The sequence below is a fragment of the Plenodomus lingam genome (assembly GCF_022343315.1).
Source record: "Plenodomus lingam strain CAN1 chromosome Unknown scaffold_20, whole genome shotgun sequence".
NCBI classification, from domain to species: Eukaryota; Fungi; Ascomycota; class Dothideomycetes; order Pleosporales; family Leptosphaeriaceae; genus Plenodomus; species Plenodomus lingam.
This window is the reverse complement of record NW_027093974.1, coordinates 1,194,302-1,212,982: the sequence shown is the minus strand read 5'-3', so window position 1 is coordinate 1,212,982 and position 18,681 is coordinate 1,194,302. Positions and strand designations below refer to the sequence as shown.

General features: G+C 51.7%; 9 protein-coding genes across 9 annotated transcripts; 3 read left to right on the top strand and 6 right to left on the bottom strand.

Moving 5' to 3' along the window:
* Window positions 1-70: 70 nt before the first annotated feature.
* On the bottom strand, window positions 71-2,006 carry ILV2_2 (Acetolactate synthase, mitochondrial). Its single transcript, XM_003843900.2, has 4 exons — window positions 1,728-2,006; window positions 1,634-1,665; window positions 1,284-1,562; window positions 71-1,231 (listed from the first exon to the last, which is right to left on the bottom strand). The coding sequence occupies exons 1-4, from the start codon at window positions 1,927-1,929 to the stop codon at window positions 536-538; spliced, it is 1,209 nt and encodes a 402-aa protein (XP_003843948.1). The 5' UTR covers window positions 1,930-2,006; the 3' UTR covers window positions 71-535.
* Window positions 2,007-2,815: 809 nt separating this feature from the next.
* UBC12 (NEDD8-conjugating protein ubc12) lies at window positions 2,816-3,552 on the bottom strand (the record flags this gene model as incomplete). Its single annotated transcript, XM_003843899.1, has 4 exons — window positions 2,816-2,968; window positions 3,030-3,319; window positions 3,380-3,467; window positions 3,532-3,552. The coding sequence occupies 4 exons, from the start codon at window positions 3,550-3,552 to the stop codon at window positions 2,816-2,818; spliced, it is 552 nt and encodes a 183-aa protein (XP_003843947.1).
* A 517-nt stretch (window positions 3,553-4,069) lies between these two features.
* IAQ61_011391 (uncharacterized protein) lies at window positions 4,070-4,891 on the top strand (the record flags this gene model as incomplete). Its single annotated transcript, XM_003843898.1, has 1 exon — window positions 4,070-4,891. One exon carries the CDS (start codon window positions 4,070-4,072, stop codon window positions 4,889-4,891), a length of 822 nt encoding a protein of 273 aa, XP_003843946.1.
* A 68-nt stretch (window positions 4,892-4,959) lies between these two features.
* IAQ61_011390 (uncharacterized protein) lies at window positions 4,960-5,979 on the bottom strand (the record flags this gene model as incomplete). Its single annotated transcript, XM_003843897.1, has 1 exon — window positions 4,960-5,979. The coding sequence occupies one exon, from the start codon at window positions 5,977-5,979 to the stop codon at window positions 4,960-4,962; it is 1,020 nt and encodes a 339-aa protein (XP_003843945.1).
* Window positions 5,980-6,248: 269 nt separating this feature from the next.
* Window positions 6,249-6,602, top strand: IAQ61_011389 (uncharacterized protein; the record flags this gene model as incomplete). Its single annotated transcript, XM_066099177.1, has 1 exon — window positions 6,249-6,602. One exon carries the CDS (start codon window positions 6,249-6,251, stop codon window positions 6,600-6,602), a length of 354 nt encoding a protein of 117 aa, XP_065950696.1.
* A 1,428-nt stretch (window positions 6,603-8,030) lies between these two features.
* On the top strand, window positions 8,031-11,007 carry IAQ61_011388 (uncharacterized protein; the record flags this gene model as incomplete). The annotated part of the gene is made up of 5 exons (XM_003843896.1): window positions 8,031-8,069; window positions 8,180-8,669; window positions 8,737-9,098; window positions 9,150-10,820; window positions 10,870-11,007. 5 exons carry the CDS (start codon window positions 8,031-8,033, stop codon window positions 11,005-11,007), a joined length of 2,700 nt encoding a protein of 899 aa, XP_003843944.1.
* Window positions 11,008-12,321: 1,314 nt separating this feature from the next.
* IAQ61_011387 (uncharacterized protein) lies at window positions 12,322-14,074 on the bottom strand (the record flags this gene model as incomplete). The annotated part of the gene is made up of 3 exons (XM_003843895.1): window positions 12,322-12,592; window positions 12,661-13,570; window positions 13,693-14,074. 3 exons carry the CDS (start codon window positions 14,072-14,074, stop codon window positions 12,322-12,324), a joined length of 1,563 nt encoding a protein of 520 aa, XP_003843943.1.
* Window positions 14,075-16,375: 2,301 nt separating this feature from the next.
* Window positions 16,376-17,086, bottom strand: ERV25 (vesicle coat component; the record flags this gene model as incomplete). Its single annotated transcript, XM_003843894.1, has 2 exons — window positions 16,376-16,816; window positions 16,877-17,086. 2 exons carry the CDS (start codon window positions 17,084-17,086, stop codon window positions 16,376-16,378), a joined length of 651 nt encoding a protein of 216 aa, XP_003843942.1.
* Window positions 17,087-17,465: 379 nt separating this feature from the next.
* IAQ61_011385 (uncharacterized protein) lies at window positions 17,466-18,504 on the bottom strand (the record flags this gene model as incomplete). Its single annotated transcript, XM_003843893.1, has 3 exons — window positions 17,466-17,980; window positions 18,034-18,273; window positions 18,324-18,504. 3 exons carry the CDS (start codon window positions 18,502-18,504, stop codon window positions 17,466-17,468), a joined length of 936 nt encoding a protein of 311 aa, XP_003843941.1.
* Between the last annotated feature and the right edge of the window lie 177 nt (window positions 18,505-18,681).

The window sequence follows — 18,681 nt, the reverse complement described above, 5'->3', positions numbered from 1 at the left end:
TCCTACAACCTACAAATAAAATCCCATTGTATACCTATGCAATATTAAGGTATTTTATTATCAACATCTCCGACACTACCACGCCTAAAACAAAAAGGGCTATTAGATCAAGCTCAAGCTCAAGTAACAGTCAATTGTAATACTCCAAACAAAGACTTCAAGTGTGGTTTAAAACTTACTTGTAGAATGCATCACATTACCTCTAGTCCGACGTCATCAGATCAGTTATACCATCACTCGATTCATCACTCAGCCCTTGAGCTGACTTTCAAACACACATGTCATCTCACCTGGGAACAGATAGGGAGAAAAATTGTCTCGTCATGAAAAAAAGGTATCATTTGCGCTTTTGAATTCCTTCCAGCCAATGTAACTTATTTCCCTCTTCCCAATGCTCGACCTCAAAGGTCTTGAGAAAAAGAAAACATGCGCCGACGCCACAAAAAGCCAGCTCATCCCATCTACACATTGATCATTAAAGTTGTATATCGTTTTCAAACCCAGCATGCCAACTCTATGCACCAAAGATGACCATTTACTTGGTGTTCTCTGGGCGAAGGGAGCGGACAGCCTTGCCAGCGCGCCAGATCTCGAGGTTGTCAATCTCCTTGAGCTCCTCGTTGTACTTCTCACGGTAGTCGGGCTGGCTGTTGTACTCGAGCGAGCGCTTCGTCTCGCTGCCGTTCTCGACAGAGGTGTACAGGTCGTCAAAGACGGGCTTGAGGGCATCCTTGAAGCGCTTGCTCCAGTCGATAGCACCACGACGAGCGGTGGTAGAGCAGGCGGCGTACATGTAGTCCATGCCGTGGGCGCCGATCAAGGGGTACAAAGATTGTGTAGCCTCCTCGACGGTCTCGTTGAAGGCCTCAGAGGGGCTGTGGCCGCGCTCACGGAGAACTTCGTATTGAGCAAGGAACATGCCGTGGATACCACCCATAAGGCAGCCACGCTCACCGTAGAGGTCGGAGTAGACCTCCTTCTCAAAGGTGGTCTCGTACATGTATCCAGAACCGACGGCAACACCGAGGGCGGTGGCCTTCTCCTTGGCCTTGCCAGTGACGTCTTGGAAAACGGCGATGGAAGAGTTGATACCGCGGCCCTCACGGAAGAGGGAGCGGACGGTGCGGCCAGAGCCCTTGGGGGCAACGAGGATGACGTCGACGTCCTTGGGGACTTCGACCTTGGTGAGGTCCTTGAAGACGGGAGAGAAACCGTGAGAGAAGTATAGAGTCTGAAAATGTGAGTTTGTGTGACTAGTGACTTTCATATGACATTTTGCTTACCTTGCCCTTGGTGATCTGGGGCTTGATGTGGGGCCAGGTCTCGGATTGGGCAGCGTCAGAAAGAAGGTTCATGACGATAGTGGACTTGCCAATGGCCTCGTCGATCTCGAAGAGGTTCTTTCCGGGAACCCATCCGTCTTCCATGGCCTCCTTCCATGACTGGCCGCCCTTCCGGACACCGACAATGACATTGAGGCCATTGTCACGGAGGTTGAGACCCTGGCCGTGACCCTGGGAGCCGTAACCGATGAGAGCAAGAGTGTCGTTCTTGAAGTATTCCTAGAATGAATTGTCAGCTGGAGATTCCAACGAGGTCCTGTGTGGTGCCATTGAGGCGGGCAAACACTTACAAGAAGCTTCTCCTTGGGCCAGTCAGCACGCTCTGTCATCATTCGTTAGCTTTCCATTCAATTGCACGAGAACCGGGCATATCTCCTGCCTTACCGTAGACAGTCTCCTTGGTGCCGGCAAAGTCAATCGTCTTGACACCACGTGTCTGCTGGAACTGAGCAGTAACAGCAGCCCTGGGAGCAGCCTTGGAAGCACCCGCACGCAGAGCAGACACAAAAGTGCGCTTCTGGGCGGGGGTAGCTACCAATTGCCTGGCAGTTTGGCGGAGGGCACGGGCAGCTGGTCTTGAAGCCATTGTGAATGTGATGTGTGGGTGGAAGAGAGGGCAAAAGAGGTTTCTGTGGGAGGGGGAAGACGAGCTTTTAACCTTTATTTGTATATTCTCTGGCTGGAATGATTTTGGCCCAACCCCGGAGCTCCAGCCTGGGTCTCCGACCTTCGGATGGCAGACGTTCGCCAGTCGGCCCAATCAGAGCTACTACATTGACCGCCACCTCCAGCGCTAGCAAGGGGGGTCCGAGAACTCGTCGGGGAGGAAATCGCTTCTCCGAGAAGAGGCCTGGGCGCCCATCTGCAATGACGACGGCGGAGAACAGAGTGCTTCTGTGGGACAAGTCGTTGGGCAATCTGCACTAGAGTATGCTTCCAAAGCACCGAGGCGGTAGAGTATCATGTATCATTGCCGATGAACAAGCATCTTTGCTTCCTTCGACTGCATCCTCCATCTCCACTTGGACTTTGCATTCAGATAGCGTGGGTGTACGGAATGCTTGTGTCCTTGGGCTGGCTGCTCGCCTGGCTGACGGATGCCAGAAGCTAGCGTAGACTGGACGCTTCACAGGCACGGCTTCACGGTTCCATGTTGTAGAGTAGCAGTTCATGATCCTTGGTATATGCATATGTACAGCTGTGTGATGCTACTAAATCCAATAAATAGACGCCGGCCCTTGGACGCCACGCTTGATACATGGACGCTGTACGCCATGCTCTTATGCTCGCTGACATTATGACGTGACGTTCCCCTCCACAGGTGTCTGCTCCAGTGTCTTCACTTGCGAACCCCACCCCCCCCCCCTCCATCGACGTTCCTTATCTCGTGGTTCAGACGTCACCCTGCAAACGCTTAGCCTGTAGCTGGTCTAGTACAGGCTTGAACTTGTTCGTGTAGTGCCAGATTGTATTCATTTGAGCACGCGATCAAAGCTCTGTCCTTTGACGATGCCGCCACCGAGAGATGCCCGCACGTTACGTTTGAAGAGTTCGCGATTCGCCTTGAGATCTTCCGCGGCCTCCTTATTCAGTGGATCCGACGCATTTGGTTCGAGGAAGAGGAACTAGAATCCTGTCAGCACCGCATCCGTGCTATTGATCACCGTCCCTCCACATCGCACATACCTGTAAACCAACGACCACGGCATTCAAGTTGAGCACCGGCTTCCAGTCTTCTCGCAGAATGTTCAGACACACATTGCCCTCTAGATCTATGTTGGGGTGGTAAATCTTCTGCGTGCACTTGACCTTTGGCGGGTCATGTGGGAAGTTCTGGTTGATTTTGAAATCAAACTTGAAATGCCCGCCCTTGTACATGCCTTCGTCCGGGTCAATCGTGAGTTCGAAGTTGAGGATATCATCGGGGTTAGGGAAGTGCGTCTTCATCGTTGAGCCGAGAGAGAGTTCTTCGAGATCTGAGAACGGTCATCAGCACAGGAGCGGATTGGCTTGACAAGTAGAGAGGCCACACGTACCTTTCTGTGCGCGGAGTTGAGCAGGCGTCACCTTCTTCTTCTTGCTTGTGGCTGCCTCCGCAGCCTCATCTTGCTGTTGCTTCTTCTTCTGTCATCATTGTTAGCACCCTCAAAACCGCCACAGACTTGTACATCCTCTTGTCAGCACGTACCATGGACCATATTTTCATCATCTTGCCGGTATTGTATGCGCAAGTTTCCAAAACCTGCTCTTGGGGGTATGTGTCGCGTGTAATAGAGAAGTCTAGTCGAGGTGCGTTGTCAACCGTGGGGCAGTCAGGTCAGGGTGAGGGATCGAAGAGGCAATAGGCGCAGTAGGAGAAAAGTGAGGTGATGGATCTAGATTGCAGAGTGAACGCTGGAAACAGACAAACGCCTAGCCTAGAAGACGCGCAGTGAAATTGGGTATCCGTTGGAAATATTTGGCTTCAGGCACACATGCAGGCTACGATCTTGGGACTGGTGACGAGCGTGGGGCGAGGAAGAGGCGCTAGACCGCCGACATGCCGACATGGACGCTTAGTCAGATCAAGGGTCCTTTTAGTAAACGAGCAACACTTCTCCGTCATGTCCTGATTACTCATGTTGTCTTTCTGTTAACTTGCAATTCAAGACGTTACCATTCTGGGTCTATTAACATTCTACACGACAAGGTTTCCAAGGAATCTGTCTCACACGGCATCACTCACAATGGCTACCCGCGATGCTCTTCATTTCTCGCCCTCCAACAGTGAACAGATTGACCCCTACATCACCCAGCCCAATCATTCCTCTCATTCCAAGCCCTTTGTAACACTTACATTTGCTACATCCCTCGATAGCCAACTTTCTCTGGCTCCCGGCGTTCAAACTGCACTTTCAGGCCCCGACTCCAAAGCCATGACGCACTATCTTCGCTCAAAGCATGACGCCATTCTGATTGGTGTCGGTACGGCAATCGCAGATGATCCTTCGTTGAACTGCCGGATAGGAGGCGTGGGTGGATATGGAGGTGAGGGTTTGGAGGGGCAACCGAGGCCCGTAATCATTGATCCAAAGTGCAGGTGGGAGTTTACAGAGGAGAGTAAAGTGATGCGGCTTGCGCGAGAAAGAAAGGGAAAAGCACCGTGGGTGATCACGCAAACTGAAATGAGCGAGGGGAAGAGGAGAATCTTGGAGAGTGTGGGCGGCAAAGTCCTTGCTGTGTGTTCGGTACCTGCACTGCCAGTAACTGCGTCCTCTGAATGGGACGATTTGTTGAAGGCGCTTGCGCGCGAAGAGATCAGAAGTGTAATGATTGAAGGTGGAGGCAGGATCATCAATGATTTGCTAGGCGCGAAAAATTTCAACCTGGTTGATTCGGTTATTGTTACAATCGCTCCGACTTGGCTAGGTGAAGGAGGCGTGCAAGTGTGTCCAGAGAGGCGTATGGAAAATGGGAGGCCACTGCCTGTTGGGAGATTGACAGATGTGAGGTGGATTCCATTGGGCGAGGACGTAGTGCTATGCGGACGTCCCAAGCGGTGGCAATAGCAGTATGCATACTGATCCAGTATTCATTGGGCCAGAAATCTCCGGCCATGCATATCGAAGGATTAAAATTATTGTGCCGCACTATCGTGGCTCCCTTGCGTCTCTGGAGCAGACCATGGCAGTTGTTCGGGCACTCGTCCACGTAAGATTTGCTTCACACTGTCCTCCAAGCCCTCCTCCAGGTCAGCAAGACAGCTGTCGTTCCATCCACGCTGCTTCCTCTTTCCACCCAAGACTTCTCCCAATCCCAATGGATCCATCTTCCAAGGCTGGTAGCCAAATTGCTCCTCGCCACGAAGTGTACTTTTAAGCTCCGCACCTGACATGACTGGATCTATACCTTGGACCTGTATTCGATCTGCTGGCCACCGGATCGCAGGAGCATGCAAATCCAAGAAACGTGCAGATTTGAATGCGTGAGTGATGACGCGGACTTGCTTCGGGTACTTTCCGGTAGTTTTCTTAAACAGCAGTATGCTGAAAAGAAGATTTTGGAGGGAGTCGATCGCCTGTTCCTCCAGCAGCACATAGCCTTTGCTGAACATACGATGAGCGCGGCCACCGTGCAAGTGCCCTTCAGCTAGCTCTTCGGCCAGGGCAGCATGGTAGTAGGATCGCGCTTCGCTCATAGGCGCCTGAGAAGGCTTCGTTGCTCCGCCGCTGAGGACCAAGAGGTTGGACGGCGGATGCTCCTGGTCTGTTCCCACGGTAAGTGCATCGAGGCCGGCTTTGACGTGTGCAAGAAATGTCTCATGCTCGCCTGGCTTTCCGGTCTCCTGACTGGACTTCTGAAATGGTGCTAATAACCAATTGCTTTCATCATGAGGACTATGCAAGGGAAATCCTGTCGTACCAGCATCCGGGAGGAAGATGGCATGGCAGCAAACGATTATGAGGTTTTCAGCCCTAGGATAAGTTGGCGGGGGGATGACATGGTCTGGATGAACAAAGTCGGGATCTTCAGGTATCTGCCAGCCGTGGATGCGGTTGGCGTGCGCTGCATCCTCCTTTGTTGCTGAGCCTGTACTGATGGATGTGCGAGTTGATTTTGATTTTGGCAGGCTTGTTAACGGCGCGGTAGAAGCCATGCGAAGATTAGATGGTAGCACTAAGATGCCCCTGCCCCTGTAGTTTGCTTTGAATTGTTGGTGAGACGCTCAAAGCTTGTCTGCTATGGTCAGCCTGGCGCAATTACAGAGAGACTTTGGATCGCACCCGCTGGCTCTAAGATTTACAATGATGCAAACATGCTTGTAGTGTGCATCATTGAGAGATTGGACACTGCAAAGCGTAGTCGGTTACTGGGATGTGGTCATTGGTTGATGGTGGAAGTGGTTGAACATGTTTGTTGGGACCGATGACGATGACAAGCAGCCTGTTGAATCCTCGTTCCCCTGCGCCACAAGTCAAGCAGAACCGGGAAGCGAGCACAGAAGAGGAGGCAACAGCAAAGTCAATCCTTGCACTGGGTTGTATAAAAGAGAGATGGGATCGAGGAGATGTTGAATATCTTCATGGCGGCGGGAGTGAGTGGCACATGGGTCCAGCAGAGGAACAAGCAAAGATGAATGGGGGGAAGAGGGTTTCACGACATGTTTGGTTTGGTGAGCACATGTGCAGCTCTGGTACGGTAGCGGCCGCCAGCGATTCAGTAGATTTGCCTCGAGATGGATTTGATCAGAATTTGATGTTCGTGGATGAATTGCACTGACTGAAATGAAAAGTATAGAGCAGCATGTACTCTGTACTCTACATGGCATGCTGTAGAGTACACATCTGTCTTGAATGATAGGCTAGGTATCGGTCAACACGTTAACGGGGGGGCTCCACTGGGGAGATTTCAGGTACACCGACTACGACCCACGGCACGACCCTTCTTCGGAAATCTTGGACCCTGCCCCAGGTGGCGGCCCGTTTACTTCCTCCCACACCCATAGAAAGGGCAGACAGAGGTACATGGCCGAGTCGCTGACACTGTCAACGACATGCTGTTATTGCTTTCTGTCGAGTAGACCCAGGACCGTTACCGGTAGTAGAATGTCATGTTTGGTTTTGAACAGCTGCCCACTCTCTGCTGGATTCCAGGTCCCGGGTGGAGCCAATGCACGGTGTCCTATGTCGGTAGCAGGTGGGATGAAATGTAACCCTATATATACTCTCTATACAGCATAGAGACAGATTCGGGCTGGGGGGGGGGGTACAAGGTACAAAGCCAAAGGCTCGTAACATGGGCCGATCTCTAGTAGCTGCCGACGTTGACTACCCTACCTGCTGGTTGCCGTGTGCTGTCTCTCTACGGACGTCTAGCTGAGATAGTCTCAACACAAAAAACACCGGCAAGAATATCAAGCAGCTGTGATTTGGCAGGCATTTAGGGCGCATGCGTGTCATTTTGGGCTTAGGAGGTCGGCATAGGCGATGGGGGTTCAGTTTTCCTGCATTGAGGCTGAGCACAGCTGGTATGAAAGGCAGCTCTAAATATAGAGGCACGCCACACTTGCCTACCAGCATGTGCCCCGTTGACCGGGATGGATGGAGGCGTCGTCCCAAATCTCCCAAAGAATTCATTGCCCTTCACCGAGGAGACTGAAGAGAAAGGGAAGAAGTTGTAAAAAAAAAAGAAAAAAAAAGGGACAGACGATCCCTCGTCGTGTGTGCAAATGACAGCACGAGTCACCGTTGGTTTGATAAATGGAGACGGGGGCTGCCCGCATTGCGAAACAGCGAAGAGCTGGCTGGCCGACCAGTGAACACATTCCTGTCGCGTTTCATCGCGCCAGTTAGCGCTCCTTCCCCACCCACTGCCCATCGCCACTACCCTCCAAAACCCTCCAAAACGGACTAGCCCCGCCTCTCCCTCCCAGCTCCCAGCTCCCAGCCCTGAGCCCACGCCAAGTTCCACCGCCGCCGCCGCCGCCGACATTCTCCTCCTCTTTGCTTGCTTTTATCAAGGCACACATCCCCAGCGGTGCGCCTGAGCTTCTTTTCCCACTATCCCCATCTCGCCACATCGAACAACCCACTTCCCACCCTTTTTTTTTGTTTGTTTGATCTCTTTCCCTTCTCCCTCCCCCCCTTCTCCATCTCCTTCATCCTCGCCATCTCCTGTGCCAGCCCTCCCCGTGGTCTGCCGCACGCCATGGCGTACAACAACCAATACGGAGATCCTCATACAGGTGTACGCACCCCTGATTCCTTTTCCCCCGCCGGTCCGACTTGCTGAGCCTGAGCCCTGAGACGGAGACTCAAAGACAAAGGGACACTGACGCTGACACTGCTTCTCTACAGTACGACAACGACCGTAGGCACGATGAGGACGAGGTCGCCCGCTCGCTGCTGCACGAGAATCCCACGGGCACCCAGGACCCCTTCTATGGCAACCCAGAGGTCCGCCCCCATTCTACTTACAGCTTGACCGAGACATACGCAACCGAGCGGCCTACGCAATATCCTAGCGAGGCCCATGCTGGCTCCGACAACTACTCGGCCACGGGGGGCTATGACCCGGCCGCTGATTTTGGGGCTCCCCAGCGCGCCGCCTCGCCCTACCAGCGCAGCGAGACCAGCTCGACCGAGGCATGGCGACAGCGACAACAGCCAGGAGGCGCGGCCGCGGCCGCTGGCGGTCTCAAGCGTGGTATGACCCGTAAGGTCAAGCTCGTCCAGGGCTCCGTCCTCAGTGCCGACTACCCCGTGCCCTCTGCCATCCAGAACGCGATCCAGGCAAAGTACCGCAATGACCTCGAGAGTGGTAGTGAGGAGTTTACACACATGCGATGTAAGTGTCACGTCAAACGCCTGACATGCGATTCATACCACCCTTCTACACATCTGACAGCGGCTAGACACGGCGGCCACGTGCGACCCCAACGACTTCACGCTGAAGAATGGCTACAATCTGCGCCCTGCCATGTACAACCGCCACACCGAGTTGCTCATCGCCGTTACCTACTACAATGAAGACAAGGTGCTCACCGCTCGCACCCTGCACGGTGTCATGCAAAACATCCGCGACATTGTCAACTTGAAAAAGTCTGAGTTCTGGAACAAGGGTGGCCCGGCCTGGCAGAAGATTGTCGTGTGCCTTGTGTTTGACGGTATCGACCCCTGTGACAAGGGCACGCTTGATTTGCTCGCCACGATCGGTATTTACCAGGACGGTGTCATGAAGAAGGACATTGACGGCGTCGAAACCGTGGCTCACATTGTAGGTTCTGCCCAAGCCGACGAGACTGGCATGTCACGCTAACAGACACAGTTCGAGTACACGACCCAACTGTCCGTCACTCCCAATCAGCAGCTCATTCGCCCGCACGACGATAGCGCTAGCACGCTTCCTCCAGTGCAGATGATGTTCTGCCTGAAGCAGAAGAATACAAAGAAGATCAACTCGCACAGATGGCTGTTCACCGCTATTGGCCGCATTCTGAACCCAGAAGTGTGTATCTTGCTCGATGCCGGAACCAAGCCTGGCCCCAAGTCACTTCTCGCGCTCTGGGAAGGGTTTTACAACGACAAAGATTTGGGCGGCGCATGTGGTGAGATTCATGCTATGCTCGGTAAAGGCTGGAAAAATCTCCTGAATCCGCTCGTTGCTTCACAAAATTTCGAGTACAAAATCAGTAACATTCTCGACAAGCCCCTGGAGTCCTCCTTCGGATATGTCTCGGTGTTGCCCGGTGCTTTCTCTGCCTATCGTTACCGCGCAATCATGGGCAGACCTCTCGAGCAGTACTTCCATGGTGACCACACATTGGCGAAAATCCTTGGAAAGAAGGGTATTGAGGGCATGAATATTTTCAAGAAGAACATGTTCTTGGCCGAAGATCGTATTCTCTGTTTCGAATTGGTTGCCAAGGCTGGTTCCAAGTGGCATCTCACCTACATCAAGGCCTCCAAGGGTGAGACCGATGTGCCTGAAGGTGCTGCAGAATTTATTGGTCAGCGTCGTCGCTGGCTCAATGGTTCCTTTGCAGCCGGTATTTACTCGCTCCTCCACTTCGGTCGCATGTACAAGAGTGGGCACAACTTCGTTCGCATGTTCTTCTTGCACATTCAGATGATCTACAACATCTGTAACACTATCATGGCTTGGTTCTCTCTGGCATCCTTCTGGCTTACTACCGTGGTTATCATGTCTCTCGTCGGTACCAAGACTGATACTCGCGATGCCTGGCCCTTTGGAAACGATGTTACTCCCATCATGAACACCGTCATCAGCTACATCTATCTCGCCTTCCTCGGTCTCCAATTCATTTTGGCCTTTGGTAATCGACCAAAGGGTTCCAAGTGGTCGTACATCATATCCTTCTGCGTCTTCGCTTTGATCCAGCTCTACATCGTCATCCTTTCAATTTACCTCGTGGTCCAGGCGTTCACGAGTCCTTCCAGTCAGAAGCTCGATACATCATCAGCCAATGCTTTTGCGTCATCGTTCTTCTCCTCCGACGGTGTAGGCATCATCATCATTGCGATTGCAGCTACCTTTGGTCTCTACTACGTCGCTTCATTCCTGTACATGGATCCGTGGCACATGTTCACGTCGTTCCCTCAGTACCTCCTGGTCATGTCGGCTTACGTCAACATTCTCAACGTCTATGCCTTCTCCAACTGGCACGATGTATCTTGGGGTACAAAGGGTTCCGACAAGGCCGATGCGCTTCCCTCGGCGAAGACAGAGAAGGCATCAGATGGAAAGCATACTGTCATCGAGGAACCAGATCTACCTCAGGCCGATATTGACAGCCAATTCGAGGCCACCGTCAAGCGCGCTCTTGCTCCCTACGTTCCCCCGGCTGAGAAGGACGAGAAGACTCTTGAGGATTCTTACAAGTCTTTCCGTACCCACTTGTGCACAGCTTGGATTGGTTCAAACGCTCTGCTCGCTGTTGTCATTACTCAGGAAAACTTTGATCGCTTCGGTTTCTCGGTAAGTCAACACCACCCAAGTTTATCCTCTTCACGCTAACAAAGAATAGTCAACCGCCTCCAGCCGAACCATGCATTTCTTCCAAGCCCTTCTCTGGGCCACGGCAGCCCTCGCGCTTGTCCGTTTCATCGGTTGCGTGTGGTTCCTCGGACGCACTGGTCTCTTCTTCTGCGTCAGGAGGCGCTAAACAACCAATGCAACCACCCATCCAACAAGTAGCGACTACTGTATTATCGCTCGTCCAACGACCCCATTTGCCTATTATAGAGCTATGTTTTCGATTCCCCTAATCGTTGGTGCTGGCGTTTCCTCATCTTGGTTGTGGCGGCCTCTTCGACTCCAGCTGGCTGGTGCTGTGCTGTGCAGTCGGTCCAACATGATGCCCTCCCTCCCCCCTCCCCCCTCCCAAAAAAAACGCCAATCTGCGCATCAGCCACCGCACCATATACGCATAGGCTACGAGTTTGTATCATCTTTGTCAGCATTACGCATGGATGATTTGTTGTTGGGTCTTCTCCCCCAACATCTGTGCGGATAGCGGCTTCCAGCGAGCGAGAGAGAGAGAAAGAGAGAGAGCATTTGACTCCATGATTTTGATTTAATTGTGCGGGATCTAGGTTTGCTTGAATTTTTTTAGATTGAATGTGAAGCCTTGTCTCATAAATCAGGTGCCCCTAGGTGACATTTGGCGCATTCTTTTTTAACGCGGATTTATGGCTAACAAAGGGTAGTAATGCAACTTTATCAGGAGTATATGTGCGGTAACAATTACTTTAGCTTTAACCGTGTACTATGCACCTTTGGAAAGACTTCTCTAGCGCTGTTACGCCTATCTTGTACACAGTGTGGTTTTTGTTACAGGCTAAGTATTTCTAGGTTGTCTTGGTGTTTAGGGGCAGTATTGATATATACCTCAATTTCGAGATATATCGATACCGTGCTTGATTTCCACGTTGATGCCAACCTCGGTATCGCGATATATCAATACCCACCTCGATACCTGCATTGGTGCCCGCATAGGTATCGCAATATCAACTTGAGTACCGAGGTGAATATCGCTACCCATACCTCATCCCCTGACTTTTCTAACTTACACTGGTACTAGTACTGTTACTAGTACTACTTTGCACTCCACTACACCGTTCCAAACACCACCAACATGCTAGGCCCCAGCAGGACTTCTTACAAGCGAGTGCATTGCCAGTTCGTCTCGCTGCCTTGATGGGGGAGGCGGGGCGGGGAAGTGCTGGTTGGTTAGCAGTGATGGGGTTGGGTTGAGTGCGTGTCACCGGCAAGCAAGATTTGTGTAGGTGGGTTTTTGGTAAGAAACGCCTTGCACGCAGGGTACTGTCATAGAACAAAGCTAACAATGAGCCAGATTGTGGGTAATCATTTGATCTAAACATCATCCACACTTTTCACGTCCACATACCCCTGTTTGTCCTCTGTTTCCCTGCACTCCACTCACATCCACCCCATCCGCTCGCGCCGCCCCCTCACCCTACGCTTTCTTCTCCGGTGTCTCTCTCACCTCCGTAACGCCTTCGCCGCCAATAGCCTTGGCCGCCGTAGCAGCCAGGACGTCCCTGTCGCTCTTCTCACTTTCGAACAAGAAAGTCAATTCCTCCAGGGTCTTGCCAAACGTCTCCGGGAAGAAGAAGTAGATGAAGACGACTTCGAAGCAGAGCCAGACGACGTAGACGATGAGGTATTTCCAGTCAATGTTTTGCAGGCCAATGGGATTGACAAAGGAGCCGAACATGACTGCGGTTCTGTTTTTGAAGAGTTGGTTAGGGGGCTAGGTTGGGTGGTGGGGGTTGGGGTTGGGATGGGAACTTACCTTCCCCAGAGTTGGAACCATGATAATCCTTTTGTCCGGACGTAAAAAGGGAAGATCTCAACCATGTAAACATATGTGAGAGCGTTATACGCAATACAGTAAGCCGGTTTGTACAGGAAAATGAAGACAAGGACTGCGTAGCCGGAGCCCTTGGTTCCTTCGATGCGGTTACGGGCTTGGGCAATAGTCCAGGCAGTGTAAACAGCGGCCAGGCAACTCGCACACAGGAGGTACATTCGCCTCCTAGGATACCGGGGCGTGATAGCAGCCATGATAATGGCAACCACGAACCCCCAGGCCTCGGATCCAACGTTGTAGCGGACTTGGGTATGCGAATCGCTAATGCCAATCTTGTCGAGAATCTGTACCAGATATTGGCTAATGAGATTATTCCCGCTGAACTGGACAAACAGGCCCAGAGCGGCAGCAACCAGACTTCGATGCCTCATGCCCTTGGTCTGGAACAGCTCGCCCCATCCCCTCGCTCGACTCTCATTCTCCATCTCCAATGCCTTTCTGATCTCCGCAATCTCAATATGCGGAAGCTCTTGACTCGCATCGCCCTCTGCATGATACTTGATCAGAATCTCCAGCGCCTCCTCACTTCGATCCTTACTCACGAGCCACCTTGGCGACTCTGGAATGGTAAAAGCAAAGATGATTTGAATGACACTTGGGGCCGCTTGCAGAATCGAGGGCAGGCGCCAACACCAGTCATTTGGGATCAGCAGCGTGCGCACGACGATGCCTGCGCCGAGGATGGAGCCGACGCCGAAGAAGGCGTTGAACATGGAGCCGAGGAAGGCGCGCTCTTTGGGATGTCCGAGTTCGCCGAGGAGAGCGGCTCCAGAGACAATGGCGTACACGATGCCATGGCCGAGGAAGATGCGTGAGAAAATGAACATGGCGACTGTGCAGATTGGGATATTAGAAATAGGTTGTCTTGTGCAGATTGGGATATTAGAAATAGGTTGTCTTTGTGTATATGGACGATAGATAACAGATAAAGGGAACGAAGAGAAAAAAACTCACGATTCTGCGAAAGCCCCTGCATGATTGCTCCAATGATCATAATCACACTCCCAAACACTATACTCTTCCTCCGTCCCAGATGATCACACACCAGCGACACGAACGGTATACTAGAAATAGCACCGAGATTGTAACACGCAACCAGCAAGCCCAACTCCCCGCCTTTCGGGTGGTTGAAGTATTCCCGCCAGTAGGGCAGCGCTTGTAGCCCGTTCATCATACTGCTGTCGAAGCCGGATGTCGACTCGATGAAGAGACAACATGGTACGAGGAGGAGGTAGAGACGCCGTAGATTGGGCTTATTCCACCAGCGCACAGGGTCGTCTGCGCAGAGTTGTTCTACGATGCCCAGTTCGACTATGGAGGGGGGTGCGGGGACCATTGTGGCGAGGGGTGTGGGCCAGGGAGGGAGGGGTGTAGGGGGGTGGTGCTGTGCCAGATGGCTTTCAGAGTGAGAGGTGAGGGGGGGGGAGAGAGTGAAAAGAGAAAGGTTTGTTACATCTTGAGAAGAACCAAACCACATCATCTTATAGAATAAGAATCCAGACTAAAATGCCATGGTAGTCCAGTATCAAAGATCAGCAGGCACCCAAGGCGCCTGTTTGAAGAAAAAGAGCCCGATGAGCATGTTGTTGCATTGGATTGGGCCCGACTTGGCTTTGAGGGGTTGAGCGGTGGATCACCCTGTGACTGTCCTAGCCCTAGTAGCAAGGGTCGATCTCTTGTGGTGATGCTACCTAAGGTCGGGCGAAGTTGAGCCAGCTTCATGGGTTCGAAGGAACGTTCGTATTGTTTCCGGTATTACGGCACAATGATACACGGTGATAGCTTGGTCGTGTATTGGGATATCATAGGCACTGCGTGCCTGCTGATCACATTTTCGGCTTCTATTCTCATTCTGATAATTACCCAAACGAGAGGTATAGGTTCTCGCTCTTTATGTCCAGGAAGATTGACATGGAATTTGTGTGTGGGGTGCCAAAGTAACGCAGTGATGATAACCCGGTGGCCGAGCCTGTGGCCTTGCGCTAAACCAGATTGGATACGGGCCGTCTCCAGGCAAGGAAAGTGGCAATGCGGGGAAGCCTTGATAACGGTTGCTCACCCCAGATTCCGTCAATGGCAAATCTCAAACCGGCATCAGATCGGCGGTTACATGTGGTGAAACGCTCGTGCTATATCGGTGAAGGACTTGCAGATTTTCTTCAAAGTACTGTAACCGTGTTTAGGATATACGAACAGTATCGGGTAACTGATTGATTGAAGAAGAGATGGAAGAGAACCCAAAGATCTCCTCATCTAGCTACCAGAATAGTCCCACTTGGGACCTATCTTGGCCAACCCCGGTAGGATCATTCACCACCACAGGCACAGTCAGGTAATATAGATGACCCTGGAAAATAATAAGCCATGTTTCAATATCTAAAATGCTAAAATAGCATAAAGCAAAACATCATCGTGACAAGAGTGCTCTAGTAATTCTTCAGAACCAGTCAACCTCATGGTCTTTCTTTGAATACCCATATGTTGCTGTGCATGCCTGTATCCCGATTTCTTTGCGCAGCGTACAGGCTATGAACACTCAAATCAACGCGCACCAGAGCGTCAAAATACACAAACACAATGATGATTCCTAGCGTGAAGTTGCTACATGAAACAGTGCTCTGGGAAAGCATCGAACGGCGTGCGTAGTGTCTGTTCCAATGGTGAGCAGCGAAGCCAGAACTACAAAGACTGGCAGCGAGCTAACAACAGTGAGAAAAGTGGTGTCGTAGAGCTCAAGAGAGCCAGCACTTTTCCAAGTCCTCTGTCGCAGTGTGTATGATCTTGGCACGATTGATGTGTTGTGTTGTCAATTGTAAGGGAAATCACCACCAAGACGTACCGGTAGAGAATCTGAACGCGACAGATATTACCGAGTGCACATCGAGAAGCTTAAGAGTCATTAGACAGTACTCACATGTATTGAATGGCGCACACATTATTGTGAGAAGGTATAAAGACTATACTTGCCGAATAAAGCAGCATTGCAAAGAAATACATGGCCTCTCTTGCCATTGAGCTGAAAATTCGTCATGTAGGTGGTTGCCCCTATACCTAGTGAACCGTGCCAAGGAATTGCTGTCACTGGCACATCAACATCCTTCTCTGGTGCAACACCCAATGTCTGGTTGTTGGGTGCCCATGTTGCACCGTGATTGGCCTATATCAGCTTCAACTAGAGAAAGATATTCGACGCGAGACGTACGTGCTAAAACGTGCGCCAACCTAGGCCTCCAACACTACGACACTCCGCCTACGCCCTGATTGATTCTTCTCGTCAACAAATAGAACGTGCAAGTGTTCATTGGCCACAATGCGACGACAAACGCATTTGCTTCTCGGAGCTGTTAGAAAAAAGAAGGGTCTTTCAGTGAACGAATAGTGGTGGCAGTTGAAGGTGTAGACTCTAAGTCTGCAATATGTAGACTCTTTGACTCGTATTGATCTTAATATATTCCTACCAACGCCAACCAATTGCCAGGTCAAGAAGTATGCAAACAATGACGCTTCATCCATATTTTGTTCATACACAGACCCATAATTGGCCTCCATCCTTCAAACCTTCCCCCACCGAATGGTAGACGCCAGAAATCTGCGATTGTCGTTGTCCTCCTTTTAGTACTGCAGTCAAGCAGTCTGTTTAGATGAGATGCTTGCTCCTGAAGTACGCGCGCAGATAGACAACCTGCCATGCGCCCAGGCCAACGAGCATGCCCATGGTACCTAGTGCAAACCACTTGACACGCTCGTTTGTGCTCTCATTTGTGTCTCGGAGCTTCTGTTCGCGGGTCCTCAGGTAGTCCATCTCGGCCACAATCTCTTCGACAGTCTCCTCGACACGCCTAAGCTCCACCTCAACGGGCTTCAACTTCTCGCTGGCCTGAATCGCGTTCCAGTCCTTAGCATCAGCTCCAATATCAATATCGAGCTCGACGTGGCGCGGGTGCATCCAGGCTTCTCCGGTGAGAACATTTTCAAAGCAGACGTCAAAGGCAGAGTCGGCGTGGGAAGTGAAAGCATAGCGGTTCTCGCCTACTACGTCCTTGGGGCGGTGGTAGTCATTGCCCATGGCATCGCGAATCTGAGTTGTCGTTGTTTAGTAAAGGCTAGGAGGTGGCATTGCACGAGAGCAATCACATACATGCATGTTGACCCTCTGGCCGTCGCCTCTATATCCATCCAGAGTCGCCGTTACAACGACCAACTGCTCCTTGGCCACAAAGTTGCGCACGCATCGCTCGTACTTGGCCGCTTCGTTCTGGTAAACAGGCGTCAGGTCGAATTTGAGGGCAGTGGTGAGAGGCAGAAGTGCCAGCAGCAGGCAGCTGAGCAGTCGTGATATCCGATCCATGGCGATTGGGTCTTGTCTCGTGTTGCCCAAAAGTCCAAACATCCAAATGTACAGTTGTCGCAAGGAGAGGCGGGCGGAAGGCCAGATGGTCCGATGGCCGGCCTAGAGCTAACTGGGGAAGGCGCCGGTGATCCCTGCATTCACCCTTGTTGCCCTTCCCTTGCTTCCTTCACCCCTTCACTCCAACACTCATGTCTGCGCTTTTGAGCTCTAGCTGAATTTCATCACATCCTTTTTTTTTCCTTAGAAGTAACATTATGTCTTAGTTCGCTGACCTTACAAGAGCCGTAAGTATACAACAAAGTTCCCTCTAACCAACGCCCATGTTAGCCATCAGGGCAAGGAAACATCCAACACCTTCTTGAAACTTCTGATCATCTCACCACGCAGTCGTACCACCATCAATCTTCATATCATGACCGGTCATAAAACTGCTTGCATCACTCATCAAGAAAACGCCTGCTCCCTCATACTCCGCTGGCCTGCTCAACCTACCCAGCATACTATTCTCCTCCCATGCTTCACGGCTGGCCTCGCCTTTCCTGAGGTTTTCCTCGACCATTGGCGTCAGAATGTGTCCTGGGCTGAGTGTATTCACTCGAATGCCCCCAGCGCCGTCCGGACCCACTCTGCCCCACTCCATGGCCAGATTACGTCCTAGCTGAATCACTGCAGCCTTGGACGAGTTGTAGACGGGTGCAATGAAGTCCCGATTCGCAATTGTACCGCTCATGGATGCGATGAGGCAAATCGAGCCTCGCGTCTTGTACTTGATCATCTGGCGAGCACACGCGCGAGCAGCGATAAAGACGCCCGTGTAGTTGACTTCTAGCATCTTCATGATGTCTTCTTTCTTGAAGTCAAGAGCCGACGTGACTTGCTGTATACCGGCCGCTAGAGGAATACGTCAGCTCTCCAGGTCCCCGTACCACAAGTTCTGCACATACCTGCAATCAGGCCATCCAATCTCTGTCCCTCTGCCGCAATAGCCGCCATGCGAGATTCCACCTCTTCATTCTGAGTTACATCAACTTGGCGGTACTCTAGCTCGCCCTCATACTCCTTCATCCTATCTCTTGCTTCTCCGAATTCTAGGCTCGGTTGAGGTGCACGATCGAAGCAGTATACCCTGCCGCCGGCATTGACGAGACCTTGAGCCATGGAGAGACCGAGTCCACGTCCACCACCTTTACCTCGATCAGCATGTGCCATGTAAATGTGAAAGATACAATCATACCCGTTACGACAAATACTCTGCCTGTCAAGTCAAACAGCCCCAATCGCCGCGTTTCATTGCTTCTGTGAGGTACCAATGGAGCCCGCGCAGTGAAGCCACGACGCCCAACGGGTGCACCAACTGCGGTTGAAAGTCGACACGCCGACCACGGACGCCTCAGGTTCATCCGTAAAGAGGCCATCGTGTACAACGCATCGAACGAAGAATGAGGAGCAGGACGTTTACCGACGCAGTCAGACGACCAATGTAGTCAGACAAATTGTGATTGGTGTAGTAAACGCGTCAGCAACATGCGTTACACAACAGGTACAATTTCGAGGTCATTGCCATGATTCCCTTATAACGCCAGGATGATGCC